Source organism: Diadema antillarum, unplaced genomic scaffold (genome assembly GCF_040938485.1).
Source record: "Diadema antillarum isolate AM-2024a unplaced genomic scaffold, OU_Dant_1.0 seq00000418_RagTag, whole genome shotgun sequence".
Taxonomy (NCBI): domain Eukaryota; kingdom Metazoa; phylum Echinodermata; class Echinoidea; order Diadematoida; family Diadematidae; genus Diadema; species Diadema antillarum.
In genome coordinates this window covers 280,654-293,470 of record NW_027271403.1, presented here as the reverse complement: position 1 = coordinate 293,470, position 12,817 = coordinate 280,654, and the positions used below count along the sequence as shown (strand labels likewise).

The following is a 12,817-nucleotide window of genomic DNA, read 5'->3' as shown; positions in this document are numbered from 1 at the left end:
CAAAAGCAACCAGAAAGAAGTGAAATCAGCCCCCTAACTTCCTAGTAAGTTTGTTTTGATTTGATCTTTTCAGAAATTATTTTTCATCTGAGTGACTTTCCTGGTTCCTATTACTTACTATAGTACATTTTCCTTTATGTTGTTTTCGTATTTCATTTGCCAACAAACTAGGTTGTCCCATGTGACAGCCCAGCTGAAAAATCACAAAAGTAGATGGAATTACACTCAGAAAAAAAGCATAGAATTTTTGGCTAAACGTTAATGTATTATATAAACATGAACAAGTTGTTATTCATACGTAAATGCTTTCTAATGATACAACATATTAGAACAAAAGACAAATTCATCACATTAAAAAGCATGAATTCAATTGCAAAGAAATACCTGTGGTCTCATGACAATGTAATATTTTTGAAGCCCAAAATAACAATGAAAGCTAAAGATGATGGAGGAAAATGAAGAATCTTCTGGCTTCAAAATCCAAGTGAAATGAGAGAAAAAGCAATAAATCATGAACTCGAAAAAGTGATAATGTTCTGTCTTTCTTTTGCTTTGTTTTTTGCTGAGTGTATATATTTAAGTACACATTAAGCATCACAAATCATTTCAGAAACATTCTTTACCTGAATGATTTTCGTAGTTGTTATTACCTAATATTTTTTCTTCTCTTTTTGTTTTAGTTGCAAATAAACTCGATTGTCCAATTTGACAGCCCAGCTGAACCCCCCCCCCCAAAAAAAAAAGTGAATTAAAGTAAGTTACAAATATTTCCCCATTTTTACACTTCATCGACAATAGGCTAGTAAGCTCTAAGCATGAAAAAAAATTCTCGGACTTGGAAATGTTCAAAAGTGATCAAAATAAGAGAGGGTTAGAGATGCACAAGGGAAAAATCAGAGAAAGAAAAACAAATTTAATGATTAGGATCAATTTGGCAAGTATCAGACAAAACATGTATATACTTCACGATGGATAAAGCACATGTCTAAAAAAAGGGAATAAAGAATATATACACCCTGTATATATATATACCTGTATATATATATATATATATATATATATATATATATATATATATATATATGTATATATATATATATATATATATATATACATTTATAAATATATATATATATATATATACATTTATATATATATATATATATATATATATATATATATATATATATATATATAGTAACATAAGTAACAGTTAGTACTATAAGTAACAAAACTGCAACAAAGATCATGCTGTATTCACTAACGGTTTATTTCTTGTGAAGAAATAAATCGTTGGTGAATACAGCATGAACTTTGTTGCAGTTTTGTTACTTATCTTTTTATCTTGCCCACACGTGGACTACCTTATCAACATGACTATATATACATATTTACATTTGCATTTTTATGTATATATTATATATATATATATATATATATATATATATATATATATATATATGCATGGTTCAAAAAGTTTACGAATGTCATCCATGTGACTGTAGGCAGAGAAAAAATTGTTCTCCCAGATGAGACAAATAAAAAAAAATGAGTCGTCAGCGGACATGCACACAATCCTATTTTTCGACTTTTGGTGGTCACATTTATCAAATAATATTGACCAATCATATTAATATAATATCAGCCGCTACTGCTGAAGCACAACAAGGAGCATCAGTGAGCAGTCAAATGAGGAAAAGTCAAAATCAGCGCCAAATTTATACCTTTCCATTTTCCTGGTATTGTCCGCAGTTTGTCCGCATGCCTAACTTTTGTTGTCCGGAAGGCATCCTGATTGTCCGCGTTCATTCCTGGTGTAATCCTAAATGTTTCCGCGCTGCCCGGCTACGATTAGCATATTCCGAGGTATTTCGCGCTCTTCCGGAGTGATTCCTAGGAATGTCCGCAGTCAGTCCGCGGACAGTCCGCGGACAGTCCGCGGACTGTCCTAGGAATGTCCTAGGACAAGCAGATTCACAAAGTTATTCCGCGTCTGTCGCGGACAGGATGCCGAAATGACAAAATTTGCTTCCGCAACCCTTCCGGGGCTTGTCCGCGCCTAAGTGGACGTCCGCCCTTATGGAACACTGTATCCGTGATAAGTATAGACAGGGCCTTCGCCGGGAAGCAAAATGAAGGGTACAGTTCGTAATATGTTGCTTGCATCAGCCAGTGCTCCCCGTAATGTATGGTTGGACTGAGAAATTTTTGAGCTGATGGAGACGGAAACGAATTAGTGCGCTAGTTCACGAACTAGCCCAAGATTTTGGGGGAAATTTTCCTGATCAAATAGCACGCTATTTGAGTCTTCACCACAAAATTAGCGCGCTATTTTGACATCGGGCTAGTTTCGTAACCGCAAAATAGTGCGCTATTTTGAAACTTCAGGCTGATGAAGACAGGCCTTGTGCTTCACTGCGTGCCATTTATGTACCTTAGTGTATTTGCACAATACTGAAGAGCTTATAGCACAGAAGATTTTAAAAACTCATATTTATATTCTTGCAAATATAACTGATTTTTTTTTTAAGCTTCATGTTATGGAAGACAAGATGTGGTAAAACTTTGATGGTTTTCTTCACTTTGGTTCATTGTACATTGGTTGTGTCAGTTGGTGGTATAACACCTTCAGAAATCAGTTGGTATCATATCATTTAGGATTTAATAATGATCTTGATGGGAGGAGTAAAGTCCATAGAGTCACACTGTCGTGTGGGCAGGCTTACTAGAAGTCACATGGGACAACCATAACTCTCCACTGAGCAGACATCTCTGGAAGGATACTTGTGAGGACGATAACCATAGTCTTTGTGCAACACGCTGCTCTTGCCTGAGAAGTAAGACATTAGCGTCACAACAAATTTACCTGTTATGATACCAGCAGGCGCGGCGATATGGTGCAATTAACTCGCCAAAAGCATATGACCTCGAAGCCTCATTCGCATAAAGTAAAGCAGCTTGTGTACGCAAAACCGCTGGGGAAGTGTTGCAGGACAATCGCAATATCGCCCCTAAGAAGCCATTAAATGATAAAATCTATACAGCAAATTGAAGGAGAAACTATTCTCTAACTGGCAATGTTTGTCATTTGGGGTTTTATTGAGGATGAACCTATGAAAATAAAGTCGAAACTTAGCCTCAAAAAAAAAAATTTGGCCTGTAAAAAAGTGTTGATTTTTCACATTTTTCTTTATTGCCCAAAAATGAAACTTCGTTATATGACTTGTGGTAGTATGTCCATACTGTGTTCCAAATATCTTTCCTGTAATATTTGTCGCATGGTTATGTCAGGAAAAAAACGGAGACCATTGTCATTTGTGATCCATAGCGTAAGCGTTACGCAGTCCAATGTATGGGTTTTCTTGCTGCACGAAACAGTTGAAGCACATTGCAGGGTTCGTCTCTCACCCACTCACCACCCTGTGGACTGAAACCGAACCCTGTCGCCGTGCGCCGAACCTGACATCGCTGATTGGCTAAGCGTACGCTGACCAGTAGAGAACGCATACACAGGAGGATGATCTAGTTGTGCATGTCCAGTATTTTCTCTAAAATCTGGTTGTCTTTTTGCTCTGATTTTCACCTAACTACTAATTGTGCAAACACAAAACTTTGCAGGTAGTTAGTCTGGGGTATGCAAACTAGCAATATGTTAATCAAATGCATATTCATGCTGTAGCAGAGTTATGTCGGGAAATAATCGTAACCCTTTCCCACGATAGACTCAAACAGAAAAATACAAATATCTCGAAAGCTACATCAGCATTTTCGCCCAAAATTCATATGAAGGATGACATATATCCATATGCTTTGATGACCATTATGAATTCAAAAGCTTTTGCCCGTTTTCGCAGAGTTAATTGCACCATATCGCCAGGCCTGCTAGCATTATAGAGCAGCCAACAAAATATCTTATGCTGGACAAGCAAAATATTCACGAATGTTTGTACTGTATCTTCATCCATTTATAGTTTGTGTGTGTGTGTGTGTGTGTGCGTACTGTATTAGACCTATAGAGGGAGTGTTTTATTTAGTACTCTGGTATGTCCATACTCTGCACTTTCCCCATCAAATGTCCATACTTTGCACTTTCCCCATCAAATGTCATCAGTAAGTGAAATTGGAGTGATATGCTGAATGTAAAGTATGTCTGCCTGCTGCAGACTAAGGTCTGTTTCACATAAGAGTGCTGTCTCCCTCATACTAGTAGTGTACCTACTTTGATCAGCTGCTGAGGTGCACAGATCCCCCTGCAGCACACTCACCCATTAGATGGATCGTTTGTCAAGTGACACCAAACCCATTGCCTTTGCAATGGTTGTACCATCATATCAAATTCATGTGGAATTTCCATTTTGAGTGGCCATGTGTTTATAGAGCAATGGCTGTCATGCCTATTTTACCAGTTCTCCCTATCACACTATACCTAATACATGCATTGTCATATTGTGGCTGCCTAGTTTATCATTTTATTCACTGTGGTTGAGACTGGATACCTATTAATGGAGCAATGCAGATGACAAGTATTTGTATGCAGTTGTAGCACCTGAAAAGTTTGGGTTTTGTTTTGGTAAACCATGTACAAAAACCTTGCTAATATTTTAATTTCTGTCATATTCAGGTAAAAGGGGACATCTTACTAGGTGTGCTAGTATATTATGGACAGGGCAGTTGCTTCATCATTACTTTTTTTAACAGTGCTCAACAATATTGACATGACTTTCTTTATAAATGAACCATCCAATTGCTGTTTTTTTTTCTTCTTCCAGACATGCAGTTCAGTCTGCACAGGTTCTTTTATTCATAATGTTCATAAGACTACTTGAGGACTATGTTATGCACAAAGAGTAGTCAAAGCCATATTTGATGGCAGTAAGACCACAGCACTGTGCAACGACATTCCAATTTTGGCGACTTGAAAGGAAAAAAAGTGCTGTGGAATTTTGACGTGATCAAACCTTAACTCATCTCTTCTCTGAATTTGACAGCAAACTTCATTTACAAGTACATCTGATTGTTTTTGCATGCTAATAACAACATTTAGGAGTTTATTGCATTTTAAATTGTACATGAATAAACCAAATGATAAAAGTTAAGTGACTGGATTTGTACAATACTTTAGCATGTAATGTGAAGAAGAATTAAGCAAATGTTCATGTCTACGCTATGTACATTAAAATGCCAGTGACAGCTGGCCAAAATTTCATGCCACATAGAAAGGCTGTCGGCTTGCAAAAATTTTATGCTGCAAATATTTCTGGTTTTCCAGTTTTATATTGCAATCACCATGATGGGAATTCAAACTCTCTTGTTTGCACTATGCTTTTGTTTAAAACTTGGTTTTTCTAACTAAAATTGGCATGGAAACAACAGTGATTAATACCTGACATAACAGATTGTTTTAAATTTAAGTGAATGGTATAGAGTAGTGCATTGGAACATTGTATATTCCCATGATTACATGTGTGAGTTAATTAGGTGATTTGCTGGGTTGGAAGGATCGTGATTTAGTTGTGTTGGTGCATTACAGCGTACATGTGGGCTGCATCCTGACTTTTCTGCTTTATTTCTGTTCAAAATAGTGAGGTCCAATTTGCCGGCAGATACGGTACTTGTTATTATTATTATCCTTGGGTAATATTTCTAACTACCCGAACGGATAGCTTTCAGGTTTTCTAAACAGCAGATTGCAGATGACACAGAACATGGAATCAGATTTAGGTTTAGGTTTCAATTAATAAACTGCAAGGACATCTTTCTGAAGTATGATTGATGATGTGTAAAATTTGTACCTCCCTAGTTTCTCTTTACTGCACATCAAAATGAGATTAAAGACAATTTTATCACAATGATAAAAGAGTGTCATATATTAATTTGTGAGCAAGCTGTCATTGGACTGATATAGTACAGTGAATTGAAGGATGGGATTTTAAGTGTTTCCTGCAAACTAGTGATTGTAGTATACTCAAGCGTACATGTGCTCTTCATTAGTACCATTCTCATTGCAGTAAATATAACACGTTATTTTGCATGTGATCAGGATCGCGATTCAAATTTTGAATTGTGTAGTTCAAGCAGAAATCACACAAGTCACACAAATTTGTCCATTTTTTAAAAAAGACTTGATGTTGTGCAGTGCAAACAATGACCGCAAAAAGTTACAAATTTTTTATACCACAATGCACAGTGCGTATTTTCCTTGCTATTTTTACCAGCTGTGGCAAGCCTCAGTATATTGAATTGGCATTGTGATGTAGTAAACATACTATTCATGTATATGCACATGTCAGCTTTTCACAAATAATTGCGACCCCAAAAGTTTTGACATTTTTTACAGTGAGAACGATTAATCAAAAAGATGTGTCCCTGATTGTCACCCACATTTTGATATTTTTACAATGTCTGAAGGTTTCAGGAGGGACTGTTGAAATTCAAGATTCTGTACCAGTACTAATTGAATTATCCATATTCAAGCTTCAGAATAACATACCTATGTTGTATGAGAGATGTGCCTCGGTTGAACCAATTAAAAACAGCAAAAGCACATTTAGAGATGAACAGATATGTGGATATTTTGAACTTTCAAATTTTGAAACTGGTTCGAAGACTGAGCTTTTGATTTTGCTTGACCAGGCCCGAGACACTCCTGGTAATACGCAACTAGAGTTTTGATGTACTCATGGTGCACAAAGGTTGCACAGATAATTTTTTTATCATTTATTTTACTACAGGATATACAGAATAACATCACAAGTCAAAATGGTTGTAGATCAGTAGAATATCATAGCGATAACAAGTTGTTATGCTTGAAACGCATCTGAGAAACTTGATGAACTGGCCACTAAAATGCTGACATATTTGTTCAGACCAAAAGTTTGCTTGTATAGAATACTGTATATGCTGTTATTTTCGCGTACAGATATTTTTGCGAATGAGGAGGTCACAGACATTTTCGCGAGATGTTGTTTTCGCGAATTGACACAGAGGCCTACATAAGCGCACTACTACCTTAGCATATGGTGACATTTTCGTGTGTTGTTAAATTCACGGTTCAACTGAGATTCGCAAAATTCGCGAAAATTAAACCCTCGCGAAAATAACAGCTTATACAGTAACTGAAGTTGCATTGATCATGCCCTAACATCGAGATGAAATGTGTAGAACAATATATAAAATGAGGTACCATGATTAATAGAGACTGACGATGATTAATAAAATAAAGCAACCAAAGAAGAAATGTAGGGAAATGCGCCAACCGAATGATCTTCTCTGTGTCCATGCTGGTTCACTTTTACAAGCATGCAGTAACAAGGTCTTACCACATGCAATCTTAATCCATTGTGAAAAGACCAGATTTTTGCCACTCTCTTGAACGCCTTGAAGCAGTTTTTCAGCATTTTATAATTTACTAGTTAAATTGTTATTTAAAACTGCTAACATGACTTGAACTACATTAGCAGTCATCTGTAAAACACTGAAAAAATAAATTGCTTTTTGAGGCCTTTGCTGTCCAAAATTTTCTCAAGTCCCAGTTTAGTCCCTTCTTTTTCACTAGATGTTCATGATAATACAGATTGAGCATTTCTAAGATCTTATCATGGACCCTTGTAGGGTCCATGATCTTATTAACGGCGAGTAGCAGCACAAAAGAAAACCTATATAAAATTTTGTTGGATTAGTGATAAGTGAATGTTAATGCATGAAGTGAATCCTGTAATTCAATGATTTTTGTCCTCTCTCTCTCTGATAACACTACCAAGCAGTGTAATGCTATTGCCCTGCTGCTTGTCATATTGGCGACATAGACAGTGCATGCATGTGCAGTACAGTAGCACCTGTACCATTGCACTGTGCGTAATCAGTCCACAAACAAAAATATTTAATAATCATGGGCTGAGTTTGTCAATTAAAATGATCTCTTTGTGAATTACTGTCAGAATTTATAATTTTGTTCTTGGAAACAAAATTTCGTGAGGTCATGAATTGTAATGATGGTAAACATCTCATAACAGGGATGGATAGGCGTTGGGATCATACATGTATATGGCTGATTGCTAAATTTTGGCAGCTGTGACGGCTCTGTGTTATTGTACATCTTTATAACAGGAGATGGCGCTATACAATGCTTAAACTTGGTATGCCAGTTCCCTGGATTACGGCGTGCGGAATCATTTGTTGAAAACTTGTAAGGTTATTAGCTTCCATAATTTTGCTATTGTATATGAGATTTTCATGAGACCTCTACCATTCTGTTGATATGATTTTGCCCTATCAAAGTCAACTTGAATGTAGTATAGAATTGTACTTTAACTCCAACCTTTTAAAGATCTCATAAGAGTGCGTGATGGATATTTGTCAAGTTGTTTTCATGAGTGTTTTTCTCATTTTTTTTCCCCCTTCAGTGTGTTAAGTCAAAGAAAATCAACCTGCGTGTGCGGCGGAGAACTGTCAGAGAAGGGGGTGAGTAAAAAAAAAAAGAAACCCTCCAAAAACAAAAGATCCAACGTCGTTGTGCAGTTGGTCTGGGTTTGAAGTTTTCTCTTTTTATGAGACTGGAATAATGCCATTGGCATGTGTTTAAAGCTTTATGTGGGTACATGGTTGTTATTGTGGTTGCCATGTAGCTGGTAACTTTAAGCCCTCAGAATGTCTCTGAGCAACCTCAAACACTGTTACAGACTGCATGGTACTTTCAACAACAACAAAAAATTAGTAACATCCTTCTTTGGTGTAGTCTGAATAAATATCACAGTTAGAAACACTGACATTGCATTATCATCAGAATACCGTGAGTGAAATTAATGCATTTGTGAGGACTCCAACTGCAGTGTATTATGGTGCATGTGGCATATCTGTCTGGCAGGAATCAATGGTGACACAAAGATTATTTCATTCCATTGTAAAAAGATGATGGGGGTCTTTCATACTCAGTCTTGTCAATAAAAGCTATCCAGCTGATGCAGGTAGAGGGCGCTATTGTAGATTAGCAGCAGACCTTACATTGATACCCAGCTGTCTGTGTATTGTAACCATTGAGAGTAGTTGTTTGCCTTGTTAATTACTTGTAACTGATATGAGATGTCCCCGTCTTCCGTTGTGAGGCAAACACAAAGAACTTTATTCTCTCAAAATTTTGGGGCATAGTGGATTTTCCATCTGATTGTCACAAAACCTGGCATAATTGTTGCAATTTCTAAGCTCAAGGAGATGCTTCCAGTGTCAAAACTTGCAACTGTCAGATTCCAATTAAAAAAAAAGTGGTGTAGTTTCTCACTAGTTGGTAGCGACATCACAGAGCAAGTGAATCTAGAGTGTCGTGCATGCTTTTCAGTTCTTTCACCTCAAAGGAGCTATGAGATGAACAGAAGCTGGCATGCTGTCGTGTTGATAGTGTGGCTCAATAAGAAATGGAAAGAGAGTCCATCTATAGCATAGATCTGCAGTGAAATGCCACTTCATATTCAAGTTGACTGCTAGGAATGAAATAGAATCAAGCAAACAGAATGTTTGCAGTTCTTTTTTAATGTTCCATATGAAACACGTTATGGAATTTTAATGATTCCACTGGTTTCACAAATTAGAGATATTGGTCAAAATCATACACAGGAATCAGAGGAGGAGATGATTTTATTGCCTCAGTACTTATCTATTGGATGTTCACAAATATATTGCAGAAATAAAGTTTTGTGGTCAATGATCCAGCAACTGCAGTGTGTAACCCCTTTTCCCCTTAAAATGATCGCTAAATCATAACACGACAGTACTTCAATGCAATAGATATAATTTAGTTCCCTTTTCGTGTCATTTCTAAGAAGGTGGTTTAGTGAAGATTAGTGTACAGGTTAATGGGAAGCTCTAAAAGGTGATGTCATCACTACCTCCAATTCGCATGTGTGGTTAAGACTGATACCACTGTTTCCTGGTAATGTGTAACACTTGAATATCTCATAATTTTCTTACTTATGTCAAATTCTAGCAAAATTATCTCTTTCTTTAAAAAAAAAAAAAGACTGCTTATCAAAAGTGAACTTGTATACCATAGTTATGTGAAGGCATTGCAGAGAAAAGAAGGGAAGGGGGCCCTAAAATCTTCTTCCTCATTTTGCAGCCTTTTACAGTACTATTATTCTGATATCAAAGGCAACATTAAGGAAAATTATAGAGCCCATGCTGATGCACGAAAGGCCATTAGTATTAGAAGGAAGATTTTTTTTTTAAATTTGTTATTGAGGTAACTGTTTTTAAGTGACGAAGAGAAGAAAAGAGAAGAAAAGAATGGAAATTTAGTTCCCTGTGCAACACTGGCAACAGTCTTATCTAAAATTGGATACATGTGATTTTATGCAGACTACCACGAGATAAATCTTTCTGTTGATGGCATTCTTTGCAAAGGAACATACTTCATTTGTGATTTTTTATTATTATTATTATTTTTTTGCTCAGTAGAGAAAGAATCTACAGTGAGTCTTTACTGTCTGACAAAAGCAGGACAAGAGCATGAAGATAGTGAACATTGGAGAAGCATTTGTAAAAAAAAGACAAGTAACAAATTATATTTGCTTGCAAGTTCACCATCACCTTTCGAATGTAATAGTATCATAGTATCATCTGAAAACAAGGCTTATTTTTTTTATTGTACAGAAATCAAGTGTCATAAATTCTTAGACCCCGTTTACAGTGAGTGAAACGCGGCCGAGCCCGGTCTTCATTTCACTGTAAACGCACAAAAGGCCAAATGCGGTACCAAAATCGGCCGCGCATTTGGCCAAGCTCTGGAGGTAGTCTCGAGCCCTGCTTTTTCTCACTGTAAAGGCAACCTGGGCCGGTACCAAATTTAGTCTGGCTTCCAGACCCTCTGCCCGTACTATAATTTCGCTATTCAGGATATTAACGCCCCCAACGTCGAAAACTAGTATAGTTGAAGGTGGTTTTGTCCTGCAAATGCCTTTGCCTTCGGCAGAGGCGGCGACTTCATTGCGGGGCGGCGACTTTGTCGCCGGGGAGTCCAGTTTGCAAAGGGCCTGGAAACCAGACTATACCAAATTGCGAAATAGTGTTTGTTTACAAGCAGAGGGCCACTAAGACTAAATATTGAAAGGTTTGAATTAAAAGCCTGGGCTGAGCCCGGCACTGTAGACAGACAAAATTGCGGGGCCCAGCCCTGCACTGTAAACGGGGTCTTACATTTTCATGCACAGAATTAACTCAATTTGATCATGCAAAAAACAAACAAACATGATTTTAACCTGAGCAGAAACTGTGTGTGTCATTTGAAATGATTATAAAACTCAGAACAAGTAGATATGAAATGACAGCATCTGTGGGGTTTTTATTTCCTTCTTTTGTTTTAAAAGGAGTGGCACTTCTTGTAGTCTATTCATTGAAATAAGGTACAATGTAGGCAGAAGTAAATTAAACATTGTTGTCTAAAATCTCTCAGCCAAACAGAAGTCTTTACTCACAGAGGGCCACATCAAGCACATGCTCACATAGGGCCTTTGTCGAAAAGTATCATGATCAGAGTCTGTCAGTTGGTTGTACTTGCATGGCTTCTTGAATTGATGATTATTTCAATGTCACAAAAGGGCACTCGTTTTCCAACAATTCTGTTTGCTCTTTTATTATCATTGAGACAGATAAACTCCCCTACACCAGAGAAATTGTGTCTCAAGAAAATCTTAAGCTACTTGGGTATAGGTCTGCCATATAAACAAAACCCCTGGAAAGTACATTCAGCCCTGTTCTATTTCACATTAATCAAGATCAAGTTTGTGGAGTTGGGTGATTTTTTATTATCATTATTATTATCATGATGATGATGATGATGATGATGATGATGATGATGATGATGATGATGATGATGATGATTATTATTATTGATGGGGGAGGGGGAACAAATCATATATACCCACACATACACATGTATGTAATATGAAAAAGTCACCTTGTAGTTATATCACTCGTGTCATATAACTTGAGATCAGACGTCACTTCAGACTGAAATTTTGATGCTGTAACATCATGAAAAGTTTCATGGCAGATAATTATTGCTTTAGTTCCATATACCCACAATTTATCACCTGTGTAGGGTACAAATAGAAAACAGTACAAATAAGAATGAGGTAAGTATATTTTGTCAGCAAAACACAATTATGCAAATAATTGAAGTGGTTATTTGGGCATAACTTGGGGCATGCAGACACTCACAAGCTTTGCTAGCCTTAGAGGTTCTGCTTTAGGAAGATGTGTGCAACACGAAGGTTCTTGAAAACCTTTCTTTGATAGTGTTTCTGACTGGATTACCTCACTGAAAGGCACTCTAGTCCATGACAGGAAGGCACACAATAAAGACAACCTTCAACACTGGTTGTTAAAGATAGCATCCTAATTCATAGATTATTCACAGTCACAAGTCAGCCCTTGTTATGCCTGTCATGGTGTATGAAACGGAAAAGTTCATCAGACTATGCATAATTATAGAGGGAAAAATGGACTGATGAAAATAAATGTATAATTTTAAGCATTGCATGCTACCAGCATGATTTTTTTTTTTTTTTTTTTGTCACATGGTGCCAATTAGCCAAAGTCAGTTGACTCTACAGGTGGCTCTGGTTATAAATAGGCATATATTAAAAGAAAAAAAAAATAATGAAATCGTGCTATTGGAGTATAACACAACACTGGAGCACTGTGCATTGTAGCCTACATCCCATCTCCTCACGGTCATCCATCTGTTTTGTTTATACAAACATTACTAATTCCCTCCCTGCTACAAACAAGTGTAATCCACTTCTCTCCCCTATTGAGGTGAATGGAG

General features: G+C 36.9%; 1 protein-coding gene across 2 annotated transcripts in view; it reads left to right on the top strand.

Moving 5' to 3' along the window:
• LOC139732390 (protein PALS1-like) overlaps positions 1 to 12,817 on the top strand; it is a 162,749-nt gene that overhangs the window by 78,100 nt on the left and 71,832 nt on the right. For both annotated transcript variants that reach the window (XM_071643256.1, XM_071643255.1), the window contains exon 5: positions 8,403 to 8,460. In XM_071643256.1, the coding sequence (XP_071499357.1) occupies positions 8,403 to 8,460 (58 nt within the window). The remainder of the gene's footprint in view (positions 1 to 8,402; positions 8,461 to 12,817) is intronic.